The sequence below is a fragment of the Geotrypetes seraphini genome, chromosome 1 (genome assembly GCF_902459505.1).
Source record: "Geotrypetes seraphini chromosome 1, aGeoSer1.1, whole genome shotgun sequence".
NCBI lineage: Eukaryota > Metazoa > Chordata > Amphibia > Gymnophiona > Dermophiidae > Geotrypetes > Geotrypetes seraphini.
Window position 1 is genome coordinate 106,282,442 of NC_047084.1, and position 23,309 is coordinate 106,305,750.

The following is a 23,309-nucleotide window of genomic DNA, read 5'->3' on the forward strand; positions in this document are numbered from 1 at the left end:
TGCTGTGCCAGTGGTAATCTTACTCAGGCTGTCTGTGCTCTACACTGGGTCTGTCTCTGACCCATCCCACCTCTTCTGAAAAGAGAAGTTGCATCATCAGAAGGGGTGGGACAGGTCAGAGGGAAAGGTCTGGTGAGTATGGTCCTGCAGTACCAGCAGCAGCCTAAGACTTTCTCACTTATTAAAAGGTATAGGGAGGGGGGGCTGTGGAAGAACAGCAAGCTGCAAGCAGGGCTGAGAAAAGAGAGCTGAGGAACTGTGCAGGGCATAGCCATGGGGGGGTTCTTGGTTCAGGCTGGTGCTGCAAGACCAACAACTTGCTGCCTTATTAAAGAGGAGTAAGAGAGCCGCGGTCAGGCCTAGTAAGGGGAGGAGAAATGCCAGACTGTGCATGGGTTGGGGGGAAGCAAGAGGAAGGGAGAAGATTGGCAGCTTTAGAGAGTCCAGATTTTCAGGTGGTACAGATTTCTGGGATATGCACTGGATATTCCACCTTCGGGGCTCAACTGCAATAAATTACATAAGAACATAACAGCTGCCATACTGGTTCAGAACTCAGTCCATCAAGCCCGATATCCTGTTTCCAACTGTTGCTAACCCAGGACCCAAGTACCTGGCAAGTTCCCAAACAATAAAACAGATTTTATGCTGCTTATCCTAGGAATTAGCAGTGGATTTCTGCAAGTCCATCTTAATAATGCCTTGACTTTTCTCTTAGGAAATTATCAGAAATTTTTTTTTTTCCCAATTCTTTATTGTTTTCAAAACTTACAGTAAGTGTAACATTAAATACCACATTTTATACATCAATGACACACTTAATATTTCAATAATATCCATTTCAGAATTTGTCCCCCCACAAACAATCACAATGCCCATCACATAAAACTTCTATAATGAACCCCAATATATATAAATTCATTAATCTATCAGACCCCCAACCTCCCCCCTCCCGGATGTGCATGTTATAGGGAAAAATAATTAAACATTACAATATTTTGCTAATGGCTCCCAAGTCTCCTGAAATTTCTTAAAATTCCCTTTCTGAATGGCTAATATTCTTTCCATTTTGTACACATGACACAATGAATTCCACCAAAACCTATAATTAAGCCTCATCCAATTCTTCCAATTGCTTGTAATTTGTTGTATGGCAACTCCTGTCATTTACTATAATAAAATGCAAAGCGCTCATGCGCACTCCTACCTGCGTGTTCCATGATCCGTATGTCCGTGGCAAGCAGGAGTGTGCATGCGCGCATAAAATGGTCCCTGCGATCTTGCCGGTTCCCCCCTCACTCACAGTAAGCTGGAGTTTGAGCGGTGGTGGCAGTTTCGCTCAAAGGAACTGCTGGAGGGTATGTGCCGGTGCTGCAGGTGTCCCATACAGGTAAAAATTCTTAAAGGAGGGGGAGGGGAGAGGGAAAGGGGGCTGCTTTGGGGGAGGGGTGTGCTGGGAGGCAGACAGCTTTTTTTTAGGGGAGGGAGATAGAAGTGGGGTCACAGAGAGACAGTCAGGGAGGAACTGGAGGGGGAGAGGGAAAGGGGGCTGCTTTCTAGCACCCGTTAATATAACGGGCTTAAACACTAGTTATTAATAAAAGCCTATTGTTCTTAGATGATATTTGACTTTTAGCTCTCATTGACATGCCAAAAAGCACAGTATCATAGGATAATGCCACTGGATTTTTTAACAAGCAATTTATTTGGCCCCATATTGATTTCCAAAATGCCAAAATAAATGGACAATAAAACAATAAATGATATAAAGTCCCTGCTTCGAGATGACAATGCCAACATCTATTAGACTTAGAGCTATCTAACTTTTGTAACCGAACAGGGGTCCATAATGCTTTATGTAACGGAAAAAACCAAAGTTTGTCTCATAGATGCTGATATTGTACATCTCAACCTCCAAGTCCAGATTCGTGGCAATTGAGATGCAGGAATTTGGTGCTTAATCTCAATACTCCAAATGTCCCTAAGACCAGTTTTTGGTTTCTTATTTATAAATCCAGCTAACAATTTATACCACTGTGCAGCCTGGTGTCCCAGGAAGTCTACCTGAAAGCATAAGAATTCCAAACTATATTGATTATTTAAATTTTTCCATTTAGGGAACCCTACCTGAATAGCCTGCTTCAGTTGCAACCATCTATAACTTTGTGATTTATTAAGTCCAAATTTATGTTGCAACTGTGAAAAGTCAAGCAGCTTACCATTAGATATAACATCCTCTAAGGTACGTATTCCTGCTATCATCCAATGCTTCTAGATGACCTTAAATTCACCAATTTGAATCTTGGAGTTTAGCCAAATAGTTTGATTTGTTGGTTTCTGAATTGGAATAGGTGTTAGATTATTGACATATCGTAACGCTTTCCACGTATCTACTAGTATTCTGTTTTCTTTATATAATCTAGGCATTTTGATACTGAGAACATGGCATAATCGCAGAGGAAACATGAGTCGCCATTCCAACCAATCTGGGATATTTTCAATGAGTTCTGGGAGGACCCAATACACACCTTGGCGCAAAATATAGGCTTGATGATACCTATAAAAATTGGGAAAATTTACCCCTCCCTGCGTAACTGGTTTTTGCAAAGATACTAAAGCAACTCTAGAAGTTTTACCCAGCCAAATACATTTTGTAAGAATACTATTTTACTTTTTATAGAAGGACCCCTTAAAGAAAACTGGTAACATACCCATTTGATAACAAACCACAGGCAATATCATCATTTTAATAGTTTAATAGTTTGGACTCTTTTTAAAATGCTACCAAGCTAACCACTTGTACCTCATTTTCCAGTAACAAATTCCAGATTTTAATTATGCATGTGAAGAAATATTTTCTCCAGTTTATTTTAAATCTACTACTTAGTAGCTTCATCGCATGCCACCTAGTATTTTTGGAAAGAGTAAATAAGTGATTCACATCTACCCATTCCACATCACTCAGTATTTTAAGGCCTCTAACACATGTGTCCTGAGCCATCTCTTCTTCAGTCTGAAGAGCCCTAGCCGCTCTAGTCTTTTTTTATAGGGAAGTCCTCAAAAAGAGAATACATAAGTGCTAAAACAGAACTCAACAAAACCAATAATTCTATGGTGGTATTGGAGTTCAGTTTTTTATTAATGGTTTATTGGACTTAAACCACTACTTTACGAAAGCACATCAGAGTGGTTTACAACTCAATAAATAAACAGAATAAAATAGGATGTTATTGCCAATAGAAAAAGAGAAGCAATTGGCAGAAACAATAAAAAAAGAAAAGAAAATAGGAAGAAAGAGGGAGGAAGTGATGTCACTCTACCGAATGGCAGAGTGATTTTCGAGCTCCGATGGGGCTTGAAAGTAACGGCGATTAAATTACTTTCCAAGCGAGATAGAACCCCTGATTGTTAGCGCAGAAGTGGGTGGAGTGCATGGCAAGTCACCAAAAGCTGGACAAGTTCCGCTTTAACGAAAGCGTCAGGGTCCCCAGTGGTAAACTCCAAGATGGCGTCTCCAGGGCAGTTTCAGCTGTCGCCTGCTGTAGCCGGGTCGGAAAATAATGCTGCAGCTCTGAAAATGATTTTGGAAACTGGATTTCAGGACTTAAAGTTGGAAATAAAAGGGGTGAGAGAAGATCTTAAGACAGCGCTCACCGAAATCAGAGCAGAAGTGAGTGATTTGGGAGGTCGAGTTGAGGCCTCCGAACATCGTGTGTTGCAGTTGGAAGGGGAGCTAATGGAAACCAAGCAAGTAAAGGAGCTCGCAGATCTACAAGCGCAAATTGAGGACTTAGAAAATAGGTCCAGGAGAAATAATCTCCATTTTAAAGGGGTACCTGAATCTGACCAACATAAGAACTGTATGGAAGTGGTGAAAGACTTTTGCAGTCAGCTATTGGGGCCTGAAGAGACTGTGGATACAGCTAACATTATTATTTTAAGAGCACACCGCAGCTTGGGGGCAAGCAGACCAGGCACCCCAAAAGACATTATTGCGTGTTTTGGGGACTATTTATTTAAAGAAAAAATTATTCAAGCAGCCCGTAAGCACCCACAATTTTCATGGAATGGAATTGTGGTGGGAGTTTTCCAAGATTTGGCTCTTACGACTTTACAGAAGAGAAGGGCCTTTCATGAGGTGACTCAGGTACTGCGTTCGGAGGGCCATCATTATCGTTGGTTGTTTCCTTTCGGAATGTGGTTGACTGTTAATGGAAAGTCACGCAGAGTGAATACGGTGGGAGATGGTGTGGATTGCTCTGAAAGATTTGGGTTGCAACAACTTGCCTAGTGTTTCAACTGGAGAGACTTCGAAGAAAGTGAGGAGACCGGTGGAGGCCTCGTGCATAGTTACTCGGTCGACTAAGAAGCTACCATCCTCGGAGAATTGAGTAACAGCAGTGAGACTGAAGTATAGATATTGTTGGACTCATTGGGGGCCTTTTAGACTAATTGAGGGTCCTTCAACTTGAGGCTTTGGGGTTTTTTTGTTTTTATGAATGGTTAGTTATGCGACCCCTGGCTGGAAGAAAGATGCATGAGTGTTATTGGGGAGGGGGTGTGGATGAGTAGTGTGGGTTATATGTGTGGTTGATATTTTGAGTAGTTGATACGGGGGAAATTGATGTAATACATGGGACTAGGATGGGAAGATGTTGTTATTGTTTTAAAGAGTGGTTATGATTGGAAGTATTTGGGGATAGTAGCCTTTTGGGGGAGACTTCATTCTTTCTCGATGGCTGGTCTGGCGGCGGCTGGGTCGGTACGTATGGGGGGGAGGGGGGATTTGTGGGAAAACTGGAGGAGATAGGGGGGAATAGGGGGGTAGGATTCGAGTGATATGCTTAGGATTGGATCTTGGAATATCAATGGGATGAATAGTCCTGGGAAAAGGAGTATTGTTTTCCGGGAATTGAATAGAATGGGATAGGATATTTGTCTATTTCAAAAAACCCATCTAAGGCCCAGGGATGCGGGTTTTTTGGAGAACCCAGCATTTGAACATGTTTGGACACATCAAGGGCAAGATTCTGTTAGGAAAAAGGGAGGGATTGCAATTTTGGTAAAAAATGGTTTTGGTTTGGTTATTGAGCAGGTATATCGGGACCCTCAGGGGAGATGCTTGGCGTTGAGAGGGACTTTACAGGGGCAAAGAGTGACGATAGTGAATATCTATGGCCCCAATACTGCCCAAACTGAGTTTTATCGGTCACTGCAGTGTGAGCTGCTATTATTCCTTCAGGGGGGTGATACTTTTGGGGGGAGATTTTAATGTGTTTCCAAATGGGTGACTGGATCATTCTAAAGGGGGCATACTCGGGTTTTTCGGGCATTTATGTATTCCTTGGGATTGGTAGACTGTTGACACCTTCTGCATGGGACCCAGTGTAATTATACTCATTACTCTCATGCGCAACAAACCTATACTAGGATAGATGGACTCTGGACCCATAGGAATCAATGGAGAAAGGTTAGGGGGGCTGAGATTGGGAGTATTCAGGTGTCTGATCATGCTCCAGTGTGGGTGGAATGTACTGGGGTGATATCTGGGGGAGGCTACTGGAGGCTTAATGATTCTCTACTTAATACCCCAGAGGTGGAAGAGGAGATTCTCCGTAGCATAGATAATTATCTGGAGTTTAATAATACGGGGGATGTGTCGGATGGGATTCTATGGGATGCCTTAAAGTCCGTTTTGCGGGGTGTTTTTATCAAGTGGGGAGCTCGACTTAAACATCGACGAACTCGAGCCCAGCTATGCTTACGGGAACGCTTACTCTCCTTGGAGATGTTGCACAAGAGTACATCAGACCCCCATACGCTGGTGCAATTGTGTCAGATATGGGGGGGAGTTGTTGCAACTTCATATGGAAGAGTTTAATTATGTGCAAGAGCGCTTTCGGTCTTATAAGTATGAGCATAGTAATAAATGTAGTGCCCAATTAGCTCGTTATATTAAAATTAAACAGGCAAAGACATCTATTACAGTGATTCGAGACAGTGGGGAGCGGGTTCAGGTCACAGATAAAGATATAGGTAATTCCTTTTTAGAATATTATCGACAATTGTATAGTCTTGATGAGAGCGGGAAAAATGTTGGGGTACATCGTTCTCTAGACAAGGTAGATCTGCCGAAGCTGTCTCCTGATGATCGGAAGTTGCTCAATGAACCCGTCACATTGGGGGAAGTAATGGGGGTCATTTGGGGTGTAAAATCTGGTAAATCCCCGGGACTAGATGGCTATACGAGCCGCTTTTATAAGAAATTTAGACCACAGGTGGCCCCATTGTTAGTACGTATAATAAATGGGGTCTCGGAAGGGGGTCGCTTGTCGGATTCCATGGGGGAAGCGAGTATAGCAATCCTTCTGAAACTTGGGAGGGATCCGTTAAGTTGTAGTTTGTATAGACCTATTTCCCTGTTGAATGTAGATGTTAAAATTATAGCAAAAGTTATAGCTGTACATCTGGGTAAGCTTCTTCCCAGCTTGATTTACATGGATCAATCTGGTTTTATACAACAGAGGCAAGTGGGTGACAACATTCGATGTACCTTACATTTGATGTGGCATGTGAGGAGGAACCAGGAACAGGCAGTATTGATGGCAATCGATGCTGAGAAAGCCTCTGATTGGGTATCTTGGGATTTCTTGTGGGCTGTTATGGAAAAGGTGGGATTGCGGGGACTCTTTAATGCTTGGGTTCGAGCACTATATCGGGAGCCTCAGGCATGTCTTCGGATCAATCAGATCTATATTGAATTTTTTTCCATTGCACGGGGTACTCGACAGGGCTGCCCGCTTTCCCCATTACTTTTTGCTTTATCCATAGAACCATTGGCGGTATTTATTCGAAATCATCCTCGACTGAAGGGGATTCAGGTAGACGGCATTGAACATCGTATAGTCTTATTTGCCGACGATATTCTTTTGTACATGGGAGACCCAGATCGTTCTGTGGGACCCTTGTTACAAATCTTCAAGGAATATGGAGAAGTGTACAGGTTTAAGATTAACTTAGATAAGACTGAAATAATGAATCTTACTTTTGGCCATTACAGGTTGTTGATTTTCAGTGCCTATTTCCATTTAAATGGACATCCAAGGGTATTAAATACTTGGGTATCTATTTATCAATGGACTCGGATACTTTATATGAGGCTAATTATGGACCGATTCTTCGGAAAATTCAGGCGGACTTACAACGTTGGAATGGGCTATGGCTTTCATGGGAGGGACGTATTGCTGTCCTCCAGATGAATATGTTACCCTGGTTATTATTTTTATTTCAGACTCTTCCTATTCCTTTGCCCACTCGACTGTTTATGTTTTTACAGTCAGTTTAGAAAGTTTATCTGGGCAAATAAAATGCCTAGAATCTCTCAGAGGGTGATGTGGGCAGATAGAACTCGGGGCGGTAAAGGGGTTCCCAATATTAGATGGTATTATCAAGCAGCGCAACTACGGATGTTATTGGAATGGGAATTGAATCCACACAAGTGGGGTGTGTTGTTAGAGCAGTCCCTGATACCTCAACATAGATTGTCTACTGGGCTTTGGTCTTCGCAGACGATTCGACAGTGGAAACTGGAAACTGATAATCCCTATATATTGCACTTACTTACATTGTGGGGTAATTTGAGGAAGGAATGCAACCATGGGGTGGCCTTTTCTACCTTGGCCTCATTGAGGGATGAACCCCAATTTTTGGTGGGTAAAACTAATCCAGTATTTGAAAGATGGGGACAGATTGGGTTGACCACCTTATGAGATTTTTTACATACAGGGACTTTAATCTCATTTGAAGCCTTACTACGCATTCCAGGGGTAAAATCGGGGGATTATCTGGCATACGTGCAAGTGAAATATTACTTGGGGGCTCAGGGTTGGGATAAAACATTGTTTTTTGAAACTGAACATTTAGAACAATTATGAGTGACATTGCAGAAGGTGCCCAGGACCATCTCTGTTATATATAAATATCTACAGGGGAGAGAAATTCCTAATTTGATTTACCGACAACACAAGGAGAGGGATTTACATTGCATTTTTACTGTTAAAGAGTGGAATATTATTTGTGCTGAGGTGGGTAGAGTATCCGTTTGTGCATTAATCCAGGAAAATGCTTATAAAGTGTTGAGTTGCTGGTACTATACCCCAGAACGTCTTCACAAGATGTACCTTCAGATCTCAGCTTGTTGTTGGCGTTGTCACAATGCTGAAGGTAGTTTTCTTCATATATGGTGGGATTGTCCTGTGTTAATACCTTGTTGGACCATTGTAGTGAATTCTTTGTCCCACTTACTGGGGGTTCCGGTCCCCAACACTCCTCAATGTTGCTTACTGGGGTTTATCTACTATTTGTGTGACAAAATGGCAAACACGCCTATTACGCATGGGGCTAGCGGCGATTAAATGCCTCATAGCTGCTTATTGGAAATAGTCCCTGGTACCAGATGAATAGGAATGGAGAGTAAAGCTCTCAATGTTAGGGAAGATGGAAATTTATGTAGCTAAGCGTCGAGGGTATTATCAATAATCATTATAAACCTGGACTACTATTATTAAGAAATTGAAATTATTGAATGTATAGGACTATGTAGAGATCTCGATCCTATTGTGTATTTGATAGTGGGGGGAGGAGTGGATTTGAGCCGAGTTTTTGGGCATATTTATTGTTATTATTATTGTGGATGTTTATATATTGTTAATGTGGATTTTGTATTCAGCGGTGTTGGTTCGCCGCTGAATTTTCTGTGTTTTATTGCTTATATAATTTTATTACTCCTTGTTTGAATTTCAATAAAAAAATTAAATAATAAAAAAAAAGAAAATAGGAAGAAAAACATGCCATTCACCAAACATTTCTATCCATCCTAGTCAGAGAAAGCCTGATGAAATGGAAAGATCAATGTCTTACCTGATCATTCATTCATTTAAAAAACTTATAGCCCGCTTAAAAACTAAGAAGGCACATACATAATTAAGCAAACATACATAATAAAAAACCAACATTAAACATAATCACAACAGATAAATCCTTGGGTTATGTCTGTCTACCAGAAGGTGGAGACAAAGCTGTGCACCAACATATAGAACTGTTGTTGCCTCAGCTAACCAGTATTTCACTAACAAAGCAGCAACAGGAACATGAACCAGAAAAATCTACTTTCTCATTTTAACTTTGAAGAAATCAACCAGAACCCCAGAACCTGAACTGGAAGAAAAATAATAATAATAATAATAGAGAAAGCAATACAGAGCAGAAAAATAAAACTCACCTCTTGCAATTAAGGAAAGAAAGTGATCAGGTAAGACAAATTTTCCTTCTATTACATCAACAGAGGAATCCCTAAATAGTATATTCCTGAAGATGGATTCCTGAGACAGTAGCCAATGCTCCAGATAGAAACAGAAACATAATGGCAGATAAAGGCCAAATGGACCATCTTGTCTGCCCTTCCACAGTAACCATTCTCTCTTCCTCTCTCTAAGAGATCCCACGTGTCTATCCCATGCCTTCTTGAATTCAGACAATCTCTGCCTCCACCACTTCTTCCAGGAGACTGTTTCACTCATCTACCATCCTGGTCAAAATATCCAAGCGATAATGCTTTGAGTAGGTGTGGAACAACGACCATGTTGTCAACCAACAGATCAAGAGAAAAAGTGTGCAACTCCACTTAAGATGTACAAACAGCCTACATGAAGTGCACCTAGAGGGCTGCCAGTGGAGACTTGCCCAACAGAACATAATCAAGAAATGCCCTCTTTTAGCCAGCACACAATGGTTGCCTTTGAAGTCGAAGCACCTATGTTCAGTCTGGAGTACCTAACAGTTAAGATTATTAGGCAAGATACCACTAAAAGATAACCAAAGCAGGCAGAATTCAGAAGCAGACACCTTTAGTCACTGTCTTAAAAGTACAAGTCACTTAATATCATCATTACTCACCTTGTTCTTATTGTTGAACGCCAGGGCTCGGACCTTGCAGTTATCAGGATTGGTGTTCTCCTTTGGAATATCCTTCAAGGCAGTGTGTGCGATGTGAGAATAGACAGGGACTCTAGCAAGGCTGTGCCTGGCATCTGTTTTACTCAGCACATCTTCTGTCACCTCCCATAGGCCCATTGAGCCATCTCGTGAACCTAAATTTAAAAAAAAACACATTTGTCCCATTTTTATTACATAAGAGTTTCTGCTCAACAGTACCATAGCAGCAACAGTACCATAGCAGCAAACTATACTGGATTTCTAGCAGCTGAACTCTCATGTTATAACTCGTTGCAATGTTCATGGCACTAGAGCATCCAATCTGTGGACACAATTTTGAATTTCAGTATTTCATAATTTAAGGGAAGATTTGCAGCCTGTTTTACAAAGTCGCACTAGCGGCTGCCGCACAGCAACAGCCCCGAAACCTTTAAATCTCTATGGGCTTCGGGGCCATTACCGCACAGCAGCCGCTAGCTCAGCTTTGTAAAACAGGCCCTAGGTTCTTGCCTTGATAATCTTCTGTTAACAAAACATACATTACATTACATTACATTAGTGATTTCTATTCCGCTTGTGCCTTGCGGTTCTAAGCGGATTACATTAGAAGATGGCTGGACATTTCCAGGCGATGACAATACAATTATTTGTATAACTTTACAAACTTTGCAAACCTAACTTTACTTAACTTTTCGTACATAACTTTACATAACTTTACGTACATAACTTTACATAACTTTAACAAGTGGGTTAACGTCCCTCAATCACGAGCTGTTGAAGGAATCATACATTTTTTCTTCAGCTCCGCCTCCTTCCTCGGTGGGCTGTACTGCTTCTCTTCAGTTTGTACCAAAGCAGTCGATAACACCACTACAATAAAGAGGGAGATATGGGGAGCTTCCCTAACAAGACATTTCTGTTCTGCTCTGTAATAAGTATAATGGACAATGTTAATTAAAACATTATATAAAATCCCGGCTAGGTACTTTTTTGACTGCAGACCCTGATACTAGGGTCTCTATTTCTGTTTTTCATGGCCGGATCATGAATCTTCGCCCGCCTAGGGTTTTTCCTGGTATTCTGGAGGCTTGGCAGCGGGACTTGGGCAGGGACTTGGGGGACAATTTTTTGTTAAAAATCCTGAAACGTACTGCGAGCTTGGTACATAGTGCTGAATTACGTGAATGTCACTTTTGCACTGTCCTGCGGGCCTATGCTTCCCAGAGTCAGGCTTACTATATGGGTTGTATTGGCACTCAGTTATGCATCCGCTGTTCGGTGGAGGTTAATTCTTACTTTCATGGTATTTGGAGCTGTAAGGGGATTCAGGCCTTTTGGAAGGCGCTGGCCTCATTTTTACAGGGCTTGTTGCAGACACCTGTGCCCGTCTCAGTGCTTTCTATGTTACACATGTACACTTCTTCTGAAAAATTATTTCTTAGTAAATGTTTCATTTTGGGGAAGAAATGTATTTTATGTTGCTGGCTTTCTCCTGAGCCCCCCTCCTTTTGGCATTGGAGGAATCGCCTTCATGAACTTATGGGCTGGGAGGCCCGTTTGGCTTGTTCCTCTCGTTACAGGAGCAGAGACTTTGTTACCACTTGGACTCCGTACTTGAACATTTTGACCCCTGAGAGTCGTAGCCGTATCTTGAACAGGCTCCACCTTTGAATCTGTGCTTCTATTTGCCACTGATGTTCCCTGCTTGAGAGTTGTATGTATCTTTGGGGGGATGGGGAGGGGAGGGTGGGGGGCTGGGGGTTTCTTTCAGTGGGGTGGGGGTGTTGATTGATCGGGGAGGACATCAGAGTCCAGTCCTCCGCGGTTGTCAGATGAAAAAGTATACCATGTTTTCTATTGCTGTTGTATTTACTATTGCTTAATAAAATAGATTTGAACATAAACATTATATAAAATAAAGTGGAATAATCAATCCATCTCTGAGTGCAACCAGCACCAACATTTATGGAGCTTCTATACTCAATTGCATTTGTAACAATACCATGCCATTGTATTCATAATGTCTGATTGGCATGAGAATATCTCAAGTTCTGGACAGACATACTTGTCTGAGCCATTAAGCAAGTAAATAATTACACTAACAGGGTGGGGTATCAGGACTCGTATATCATGTTAACAGAAAGAAGATTATCAAGGTAAGAATCTAATCTTCCCTTCTGTTACACAGGGCATACGAGTCCTGACCAGTGGGACATACCAAAGCAGTCCCTAGAATCTAGGGTGGTACAGATGAGGCTGCCCTTAACACTGAGGACCCAAAAGACATCCTTTTAAGCTGTTACATCCATTCTATAAAACTCTGTAAAGGTATGAAGTATGGACCATGTAGCCCCTCTGTAAATCTCCTCAGGTAGGATCGCTTGGGCTTCCGCTCATGAAGAAGCTACACTTACATAGTAACATAGTAGATGACGGCAGATAAAGACCCGAATGGTCCATCCAGTCTGCCCAACCTGATTCAATTTAAATTTTATTTATTTTTTTTTTCTTAGCTATTTCTGGGCAAGAATCCAAAGCTTTCCCCGGTACTGTGCTTGGGTTCCAACTGCCAAAATCTCTGTTAAGACTTACTCCAGCCCATCTACACCCTCCCAGCCATTGAAGCCCTCCCCTGCCCATCCTCCACCAAACAGCCATACACAGACACAGACCGTGCAAGTCTGCCCAGTAACTGGCCTAGTTCAATATTTAATATTATTTTCTGATTCTAAATCTTCTGTGTTCATCCCACGCTTCTTTGAACTCAGTCACAGTTTTACTCTCCACCACCTCTCTCGGGAGCACATTCCAGGCATCCACTACCCTCTCCGTAAAGTAGAATTTCCTAGCATTGCCCCTGAATCTACCACCCCTCAACCTCAAATTATGTCCTCTAGTTTTACCATTTTCCTTTCTCTGGAAAAGATTTTGTTCTACGTTAATACCCTTCAAGTATTTGAACGTCTGAATCATATCTCCCCTGTCTCTCCTTTCCTCTAGGGCAGTGGTTCCCAACCCTGTCCTGGAGGAACACCAGGCCAATTGGGTTTTCAGGCTAGCCCTAATGAATATGCATGAAGCAAATTTGCATGCCTATCACTTCCATCATATGCAAATCTCTCTCATGCATATTCATTAGGGCTAGCCTGAAAACCCGATTGGCCTGGTGTTCCTCCAGGACAGGGTTGGGAATCACTGCTCTAGGGTATACATATTCAGGGCTTCCAGTCTCTCATGGAATGTGCTCTCAAAGATACTGGTGACTATTTACCACAGCCCATGTACGATGACAAAACTGCCATACTAATCCATCTGACTATACTGTATACACTGTCCCTTAGCGCATCAAAGTAAACACTTCTTCCCAGCCTTAGCATATGCTGCAACTGTCACTGGCTTCTTAGCTCCAAGGAGAGCAGCAATAGCCATCTCCAAATACCGTTTCTGGGCTAAAGCTGTACGGTCAAGAGCCATATTGTAAGACCAAAATGTTTCAGATATTCCATGGGTACTGGACCCTGTGACAAGTAATTTGAGACCTTTTGTCTCTCTGCCAATGCACTAGATCAGCATACCAAGGCCATCTTGGTCAATTCGGTGCTACCAGAATGACCAATCCCTAGTAGTAGTAGTAGAAGTAGTAGTAGTACAGCAGCTCTTTCTCCAGCCACAGTTGTATGTTTCTTATTCACTGCTGAAGCCACCAGAGCGACCTCTCATCCCCAATGTTGCACAATGCTTTGAAAGGCAGCCCAGGACAACGGCCACTCCTCCCGAGTTCAAAGTATTCTGGCTGAGATTGTCAGCTTGTACATTTCTCCACCCCGCTACATGAACCACAGAGATCACCAAAAGATGGATCTCTGCCCAATGGAACAACTGGGCCTCCAGTCTTAATGGAGCACTTCTGGTGCCTCCCTGCTGATCAACATTTGCATTGTCTAAACACACTTTGATGGCTTTGCCTTCCAGAAATTTCCCTAAGGTCTGTAATGCCAACCGGTTGGTTCTCAGCTCCAGTCTGTTTCCTGACCATTTCCTTTGAGAGGTAGTCCATCATCCTTAAAACTGAATGGCCATTGCAACGAGCCCCCCAGCCATAAAGTATGGCATCTGTAGTCAGAATCTCCCACAAAGCTATCTGGAAGGGCATGCTGCAACAGAGATTTTGACCAAAGACCCCCAACACAAGCTGTGTCATGCTTCCTCCATCCAGTCCAGGTACATCTAAAGAGAATCTTTGCGGGCACCAATGTGACAACAGGGTGTCCTGGAGTGGGCACATATAAGGCTTTGCCCAAATAACCACATCTATGGTTGCTTGGCTCGGGAAGAAAACCATGACCTTCTGCTATATTGAAACATATTCCCAAATACTCTAGGGCAGGGGTGCCCAACACGTCGATCGCGATCGACAGGTCGTTCGCTCAGGCGACCCCAGTCGATCGCAGAGCGGGTTCCCTTCTTCCCTTCTTTTTTTTCCCATCCTGATTGGCCCGCCTCTTGAAGAACGCCGGCCAATCAGAGTGCTGGAAGGGCGGGGTGAAGGGTCGGTGGGGGATGGAGCTCAGCGCACCACAAGAAATAGAAGCGCCTGTAATGATTGAGGTAAGAGCCGAGGCCTAGTGCTGCCCGATATACAATTTTAAAACCCCCAAAATCGGCCTCCCAATCAGTGGCGTACCGGGGGGGGGGGGGGGGACAGTCCGCCCCCGCCCCACGGCTTGGAGGGATGCACAGCCGTCCGGTCCTCCTGCCCTTCCTTTCCCCCGGTCCGCGCTCGGGGTTCGCACCTGCCTGGTCCTGTACCGCCGACCAAATGGTGCTGTTGGTTATCGCCAGACTCGCAGGAGTTGACGGCACCATTCGAGCGTTGGTGCGGGACCAGGCAGGCGCAAGCCCAGAGCGCGGACCGGGGGAAAGGAAGGGCAGGATGACCCGGACCTGGCCGGCTGTGCACCCCTTCTAAATCCATTGTACTCGTCTTTTATTCAGTTCCTCTAATGAGCATTGTGACACATGGGGGCAGTTCTTGGAGGTATGTCTCTTCTGCATTTCTTTGTTTTCCTGTGCCTAAGTATTCTATTAATTTAACTTCCTTGTTCCTGTGGGGATCTCCAAAGGGGACGAATGGGAGACAGCCGGTGGCAGGTGGTACTTTAGCAATTCTTGCAGGTTGCCATAGGCCTCAGGTCTTCCCTTTGCCTGGTCCTGCCCCTCCTCTGAGTCAGAGACAGGATTGGGGCAGAGGGAAGACAGCTCCTGAGGCCTATGGCAACCTGCAAGGATCGCTAAAGTACCAGCGATCCTCTCTGCAGACTGCTCTCCGCTGGAATTAGGTAAATGGATGTGGGGAGGGCAGGCCTTCGGGAGGGGGGGGGGTGCAGTCCTTCAAGGGGTAGTGCAGGCCTTCAGGGGGGGGAGTCAACCTTTGGGGGGGAATGTGCAGACCTTCAACGGGGGGGTCAGGCCTTCGGGGGAGGGGGGTGTAAAGTGAAACATGTACATTTCTTTTTCTGGGGGCCCTGGTGTAGAAGTACATGGAGGGAGGGAGAGAAGGGGTTCAAAGAGACGTACATATGCCGGACTTTGGGGAAAAGAAATAATGGGTCTTAAAAATAGAGGAGAGGGAGAGATATGGTAGACAATGGGATTTAGGGAGGGAAGGAACAGACAGGGAAGAAGTTGGAAACAAGGGATGGTATGGAGGGAGGAATAGAGATACTGGATAGGAAGGTAATTGGGAAGAGAAATGGAGAGATGGTGGACCCTGGGGGTGGGGAAGGAGGGAGAGATGAAGGATGAAAGGGTAGTTGAGAACAGGTGGATCTGTGGATGGTGATGAAAAAAAGGAAAGATGCCAGACTTGGGGGGAGGGAAGGGAAACAGAAGGGTTGGACAGAGATGGAAGATGGATGGTTAGCATGGTGAAAGAAGAAAACAACAAATGGGCAGGAGACCCTGGCAAGTGAGTTATCAGAAGACAACCAGAGCCTGAGACAAACAAGATTTGAATAATGTCCAGACAACAAAGGTAGTAAAAATGATTTTATTTTCAATTTAGTGATCAAAATGTGGCCATTTTGAGAATTTAAATCTGCAGTCTATAATTTGCACTATGGCCCCCTTTTACTAAACCACAATAGCGTTTTTTAGCGCAGGGAGCCTATGAGCATTGAGAGCAGCGCAGGGCATTCAGCGCAGCTCCCTGCGCTAAAACCCGCTATTGTCTATTTTTGTATGGTTGTTACTGAAGTGACATTGCATAAAGTCATCTGCCTTGATCTCTTTGAAAAAAAAAACCCAGAATATAAATGATAATTAACATTTTCTCTGCGTACAGTGTGCTTTGTGTTTTTAAAAATTTTATTGTTGGTAGATCATTTTGACTTGGTCATTTTAAAAGTAGCTTGCAAGCCCAAAAAGTGTGGGCACCCCTGCTCTAGGGATTGTGATAGTACTAAGAGGCTCTTCCAGAAGTTGAATATCCAACCCAGGTTCTGCAGCAGTTGGACTGCTTCCTCCACTGCTTTTTCTCTCTCTGACTTGAACAGGGCTCTGACCAACCAATTGTCCAAGTACATATGCAACTGTATTCTTGCCTTGCCTTGCCATTACCACAACCATCACCTTGGTGGATGTACATGGTACTGTTGCCAAACCAAAGGGGAGGGAGAAGAACTGGAAATGTCTCCCCAGAATGTGGTGCAGATAGGCCTCCATTAAATCCAGGGAGACTAAATATTCCCCTGTAGCTACCATCTTTCACGTGCTGGATAAGGGTGGCCTGCTTCTCTACTGTGTCTTTTATGCCATCAACAGTAGTCTGCAGCCGGGTAAGTTTGTCATCCAGGAAAGCCGTGAGAAGCTTTTTAAACTCCTCATCGGCAGGCAGTGTGATCGTCGGGCTTAGTTGTACTCGTGCAGGGGACAGTGTCGCCGCCATCTTAGAAGGACTCAATGGGCCTCTGGCTTTTAGCAGCCTTCGAGATTTTTGTCGGCATAACGTGTCATCCCAGCAGAAAATGAGAACAGCAGGAATCCTGCAACCTGTCCCAGCCAGCAAAAGCAAATTCGGGCCTCTAGGGCAACAGTAGGCAGAAAAAAGCAGATAATATAGTTCCGGGGTCGGGAGAGGTGGCTCCTTTCACTAATATATCTGAAAAAAATTTTGTCTCCCTTTTTCACATTTTTAGCCATTTGTTCTTCCACCTGTACTTTCGCCAGACGTATCTCTCTCTTGGCTTCTTTCAGTTTCCCCCTGTAGTCCTTTCTGCACTCCTCTTCTTGGGTTTTTTTTTTATATTTCACGAACGCCAACTCTTTCGCCTTTATTTTCTTCGCCACTCGTTTGGAGAACCATATCAGCTTCCTTCTTCTCTTGTTTTTATTTAATTTCTTCACATAAAGGTCCTTAGCCATTTTTATCGCTCCTTTCAGCTTAGACCAATGTCTTTCCACTTCTCTTATGTCCTCCCATCCTAACAGCTCTTTCTTCAGGTACTTTCCCATTTCATTAAAGTCCGTACGCTTGAAATCTAGGATATTAAGTATTGTGCAGCCGCTCTCCACTTTAGCCGTTATATCAAACCAAACCGTTTCATGATCGCTACTTCCCAGGTGAGCACCCACTCGAACATTAGAGATACTCTCTCCATTTGTGAGGACCAGATCCAATATCGCTTTTTCCCTCGTGGATTCCGTCACCATTTGTCTGAGCAGAGCCTCTTAAGAACATAAGAAGTTGCCTCCGCTGAGGCAGACCAGAGGTCCATCTTGCCCAGCGGCCTGCTCCTGCGGCGGCCCATCAGGTCTATTGCCAATTCCGCAGATGGAACATTCCAGTCCGCCTCCGGCAGGTTGAAATCTCCTAACAGCAGCACTCCTCTTTCCTTCCAAACCTTTGGATATCCACCATCAGATCCTTATCAATTTGCTGCAACTGAGTCAGAGGTCTATAGACTACACCCACGTAGATAGAAGTTCCATCTTCTCTTTCCAGAGCGATCCATATCGCTTCTTCCTCTCCCCAGGTCCTTGCATTTCGCTCGCTTGGATATTGATCTTTACATAGAGAGCTACTCCTCCACCTTTTTGACCATCTCTGTCCTTCCTAAAAAGATTATATCCCGGTATGTTTGCATCCCATCCATGTGATTCACTGAACCATGTCTCTGTGATAGCGACAATATCTAGATCTGCCTCTAACATCAGGGCTTGCAGATCATGAACTTTGTTGCTTAGACTGCGAGCATTTGTGGTCATCGCTTTCCAGCTATTTTTCAGCGGTAATCTCCTTTTTCATATAGATTTTTGTTTCGTTTCACTTTCCGTTGCAATGCTAAGAAATGAGTTGCTGATATTGTTTATGTTACAATCTTTACTACTATCACATCTTTTCTTTTGCCGGGGGTAGTCTCTATAATTGTCCTACGTACATAAACCACCCCCACCTTTTAGTTTAAATGCCTAGAAACATATTATCTAAATTTCTCGGCAAGGTTTCTTTTTCCTGCTGTAGTAATATGTAGCCCATCAGTGCAATATAGCTTCTTGTCCTTCCATGTATTTCCCCATCCTCCTATGTACCTGAAGCCTTCTTGATGACATCAGGAAAATTCTGGATATTTAGTTTCATTAATATGCTGCTTACATAAAAAAATGCCCTACGTGTTCTTAAAAGTAAGCCATAGAAGAGACCAACAGAAGTAAATTATGTTGAGTAGCAAAAAAACACATTCCAACAAATAAATTATTCTTCTAAAAAAAAAATAAAAAAAGTCTATCCCATCAATCTGGAAAAATTTTCTCCAAATTCTTAAATGTACCCTTTATTGATTTTTTAGGTCTACTAAAACAGAAATTCTCAACAGACGGTATGCATACCCCAAGGAGTATGCAAGACCTCGAGAGGACATGTAGCAGACCTTCCTCACCCTATCTCATCCCTACCCACACCAACCTCTGCTGCTGCTTTTCCAAAACAATCTAAAGTAGTCTCTATACATGTACTATCTGCTCTACAAGTCCCCTATCCCAGAACAGAAGCTGATGCCAGAGAAGACAGAGGACCAGCAGATCCAACAGTGTATATACATAGACTGCTTTAGGGTGTTTTGTCACTGCTGCTACTGGTCTGGTGATGCAGCAGTGGCCAGGGGAATAAAGATGTAAGGGTAAACACGAAGGGCAGCGCTGGATGGAGGACTGGTGAGAGAGAGGGACGATGCTGGATATAAAGGGGGATAGAAGACAGTTACTGAAAGCCCGGGGAATAAAAGAAATGGGTATAGGAGTCGGGATGAAGTAAAGAGATGAAAAGCTATAGGTAGATGAAAAACAGGGAAATTGAAGCCTGAATAACAAAATCCAATTTCAATCTGGGCAGCGGCAGAAAAAAATGTTAAGCTGAAAGGAAAAGAGAGAAAAAAAGAACAACAATTAAAAAGATGGAGAAAAACAAACCAGAGCTTTGGACAACAATTAGAAAAACAAAATGACCAAAGGTAGAAAAAATTACTTTTATTTCCTGATTAGAACATGTCAGTTAAAAGGTAAAAGGCAAAAAACTATCATAGTTTGATGTATTTAAATTCATTTATATAAATTTTCACAGAAAACAAGAAAAAAATGTAATGTGACATATAATCACATGGCCTAAGAATGGCAACAGAACAGTTAACAGAAGAAAAAAGTTTAAGGATATTCTTTTCTATTGAAGAGGGACTTACATGGAGCCAATACAAATCAAAAGAATCTTTAAAAACAAAAATTATGGTAAATTACAGTCAAACCTCGGTTTACGAGTACCACGGTTTACGTGTGTTTTGCAAGACGAACAAAACATTTGTAAAATCTGTGACTTGTAAACCGAGCTTGACTCGCTATACGAGCGTGTCCCAAAGTAAGGGTGTCCAACCTGCTGCCCTGTGTGGCCCACTCGAGGGCAATGCGTTTGTTCCCTCTGCCGCCCCTGGATGATTGCCTTCTTGCCGGCACCCTCCTCCTTGTTGTGGTGTTCGCTCGGGGCCGCAGCTCTTACATGCCTCCTGCGGCTGGCCCGGTGATACTCCCTCTGACATTGCGATGTCAGAGGGAGGGCTTCGGGGTTGGCTGCGGGGGGCACGTGGGAACCGCTGCCCGCGGCATTCTGGTCTTGTAGTTTTAGCTAGAATCCATACACAATGTCGGTGAGGGAATTAACACTACATTTCCCGTAGATCAAATGCCTCCATGCGCGAGGGAGGGAAATAGATGTAAGCACGCCTGCGCATAATCGGCCCTCTCTATCTCGCGTACTGTACACCGGCTGTCCTTTTGCGGCCTTGCAGGCAGTAATCGTTCATCGGCTGAAGGCAAGCGAGCGGATAACTTGAAAAACAAGAAAGGCGGGGCGGTGCTGAAGGGCCGACGGAAATCCAAGAGGTACAGCTGACGGGATACTAGTCCGGGAACTGAAGTTTATCCTGGTAGATGCTTGTGGCTGCGTCCATTGCATATATCATGGTGCGGGAGAGTTCAAACTATTAAAATGATGATATTGCCTGTAGTTTGCTATCAAATGAGTATGATACCAGTTTTTTTTCAGGGATCATTCTATAAAAAGTTAAATGATATTCTTACGAAATTTGTTTGGTTGGGTAAAAGACCAAGAATTGCTTTAATATCTTTACAAAGATCAATTATGGAGGGAGGGGTAAATTTTCCAAATTTTTATAGGTATCATCAAGCCTATATTCTACATCAGGGTATGTATTGGATCCTCCCAGAGCTCATGGAGAATGTCCCAGATTGGTTATATTTGGAATGGCGGCTCCTGTTTCCTTTTCATTTGGTTCATTTGCTTAGTATAAAAATACCTAGAAGATATAGAGAAGATAAAATATTTGTTGACACATGGAAAACATTAAGGTATGTTAGTAACCTGTCACCTATTCCAATTGCTAAATCTTTACACCAATCCATTTGGGTAAACTCCAAGATCAAAATTGGCGGAGCGCAAATCGTTTGGAAGCAATGGATTATTGGGGGGTATTCGTACCTTGAATGATGTTATATTAAATGGATCGCTGCTTAGTTTTTCACAATTGCAACACAAATTTGGTCTGAATAAAAATCAAAGTTTTAAATGGTTGCAATTGAAGCAGGCTATTCAGGAGGGGTTCCCTGAATGGAAGACTCTTAATAATCAATATAGTTTAGAATTCCTTTGCTTTCAGGCGGATTTCTTGGGTCACCACGCCGCAAAGTGGTATAAATTATTAAGTGAATATTTGAATAAAAAAAAGAAAACTGGGTTGAGGGATATTTGGAGCATTGAGATAAAACACCAAATTTCGGCATCTCAATGGCAACGAATTTGGTCTTGGAGAATAAAATCAACAATGTTGGCATCTATGAGACAAACATGGTTGTTTTTGTTGCATAGAGTGTTTTGGACCCCAGTTCGTTTACAGAAAGTAGATAATTCTAGATCTAATAGATGTTGGCATTGTAAGCAAGAAGCAGGGACGTTAGATCATTTAATTTTTTTCTGTCCTTGTATTCTGGAAGTCAATCTGGCCCCAAATTAATTTGTTATTAGAAAATCATGTCGCCCTGTCCTATGATACAATTTTATTTGGCACTTCAATGAGATATAAAAGTCAAATTTCAGGATCCAATAATAAATTATTGTTAATATTAACAGGAGTTGCCATTCAGCACATAACTAGGAACTGGAAAGATTATACAAGTCTGAATTTTATGTTTTGGTGGAATACAGTGTGTTATATATATAGAATGGAAAAAGCTATTGCATTACAGAATGGGAATTACAAGAATTTTAAAAAGATTTGGGGGCCATTAATGGAATATTCAAATGATTTGGCACCTATACAAGATTGATTGAATATATAATGAAAGAGTTAGAATATGATAAGATTGAAATATAGAAATGGGGGGGATGGGGTGGGATATTTTACAACTTGATAAGATATATGGGTAAGAATGTACAAGTGATTGTGTATAATATATTGTATAAAATTGTAAACTTGTTGATTGATGGAAAAATGAATAAAGAAGTTTAAAAAAAAAAAAGTGTGTGACAGAGAGTATGAGGGAGCTCCTGCCAAAGCCGGCATGAAGGTAGACACCCATAGCACAAAACGAACGAAAAAGAAGTTAAAGCTGCAATGCCCCAGTGAGGTTGGTTCGGCTGTGGAAAGAGCCACAGAGCCCCAGTTCTGTTACGTTTATGTCGGTCACTGGCAGCAGTAGCAACGAATTGTCTGAGTCTCCGTTATATCCTATGGGGAACTTTGCTTTGATAAACGAGTATTTTGGTTTACGAGCATGCTTCTGGAACAAATTATGCTCGTAAACCAAGGTACCACTGTAGTTCCATTTGTCCCAAATGAAAAGGCCCCAGGTTAAAAAAAGGGGCTACTTATAACCAATAGAGTCAATGCTTATATCAAAACGTTTTTAACATAGAACAAGTCATCATTTTTCATTTCTTTACAGTGGCAAATGACAGGAGGATGTTTGGCACAAAATGGAAAAAAAAAAACATGCCTTACCTGATAATTTTCTTTCCTTTAGTGACAGCAAATGAATCCAGAGACAAGTGGGTTATGTTCATCCACCAGCAGGTGTAGATAGAGAACCAAATTGAGCTGTCTTATAGGATGGAACGTTCCCTGGCCAGCCAGTATTTCTCAAAACAAAGGTGGAGAAAATTCATGGAGTACCGACGGGCATAGAACCCCCCCCCCCCCCACACACACACACACACACACACTTCCTCACAGCTCAGAGATCAAAATGCAACAAGAAGTATAATACAAAGCAGCCAGAAAGCTCTATTCCTATGGAAGAAACAAGAAACCAAATAAGCAGATAGGGTGGGACCCTGGATTCATCTGCTGTGACTAAAGGAAAGAAAATTATCAAGACCTAATTTTTCCTTCTTTGTCATCAGCAGCAGATAAATCCAGAGACGAGTGGGAGGTAATAAAGCAGTCTGTATTAGGGTGGGATACTGAAAAGAACAGGTCAGCAGGCCAGATGGTCTCCCCAAAGAACTGAGGGACCAGCCAAATCAAAAACACTCTCCCCAAAAAGAGATGAAGGACAGCAACCCAGCAAAATCAAAACTGAACAAATGCAGTAGGGACAGTTGTGCCAGACATCCACAGCACTCAAAATCTGAGCCATAGCCAACACCCAGCTGGACAAATGGACAGAAATCATGCACTCTACCATTATGACTGAAGAAGCTAGGCCAGGGGTCCCCAAAGTCCCTCCTTGAGGGCCGAATCCAGTCGGGTTTTCAG

At 42.9% G+C, this 23,309-nt stretch overlaps 1 protein-coding gene across 6 annotated transcripts in view; it reads right to left on the minus strand.

The window, feature by feature from the left end:
- DCAF12 (DDB1 and CUL4 associated factor 12) overlaps positions 1-23,309 on the minus strand; it is a 145,694-nt gene that overhangs the window by 67,067 nt on the left and 55,318 nt on the right. For all 6 annotated transcript variants that reach the window (XR_004538624.1, XM_033935456.1, XM_033935426.1 and 3 more), the window contains exon 5: positions 9,955-10,148. Coding sequence is in view for 5 of the 6 variants with exons in the window: in XM_033935456.1 (XP_033791347.1) it covers positions 9,955-10,148 (194 nt within the window). In the remaining variant the exon portion in view is untranslated. The remainder of the gene's footprint in view (positions 1-9,954; positions 10,149-23,309) is intronic.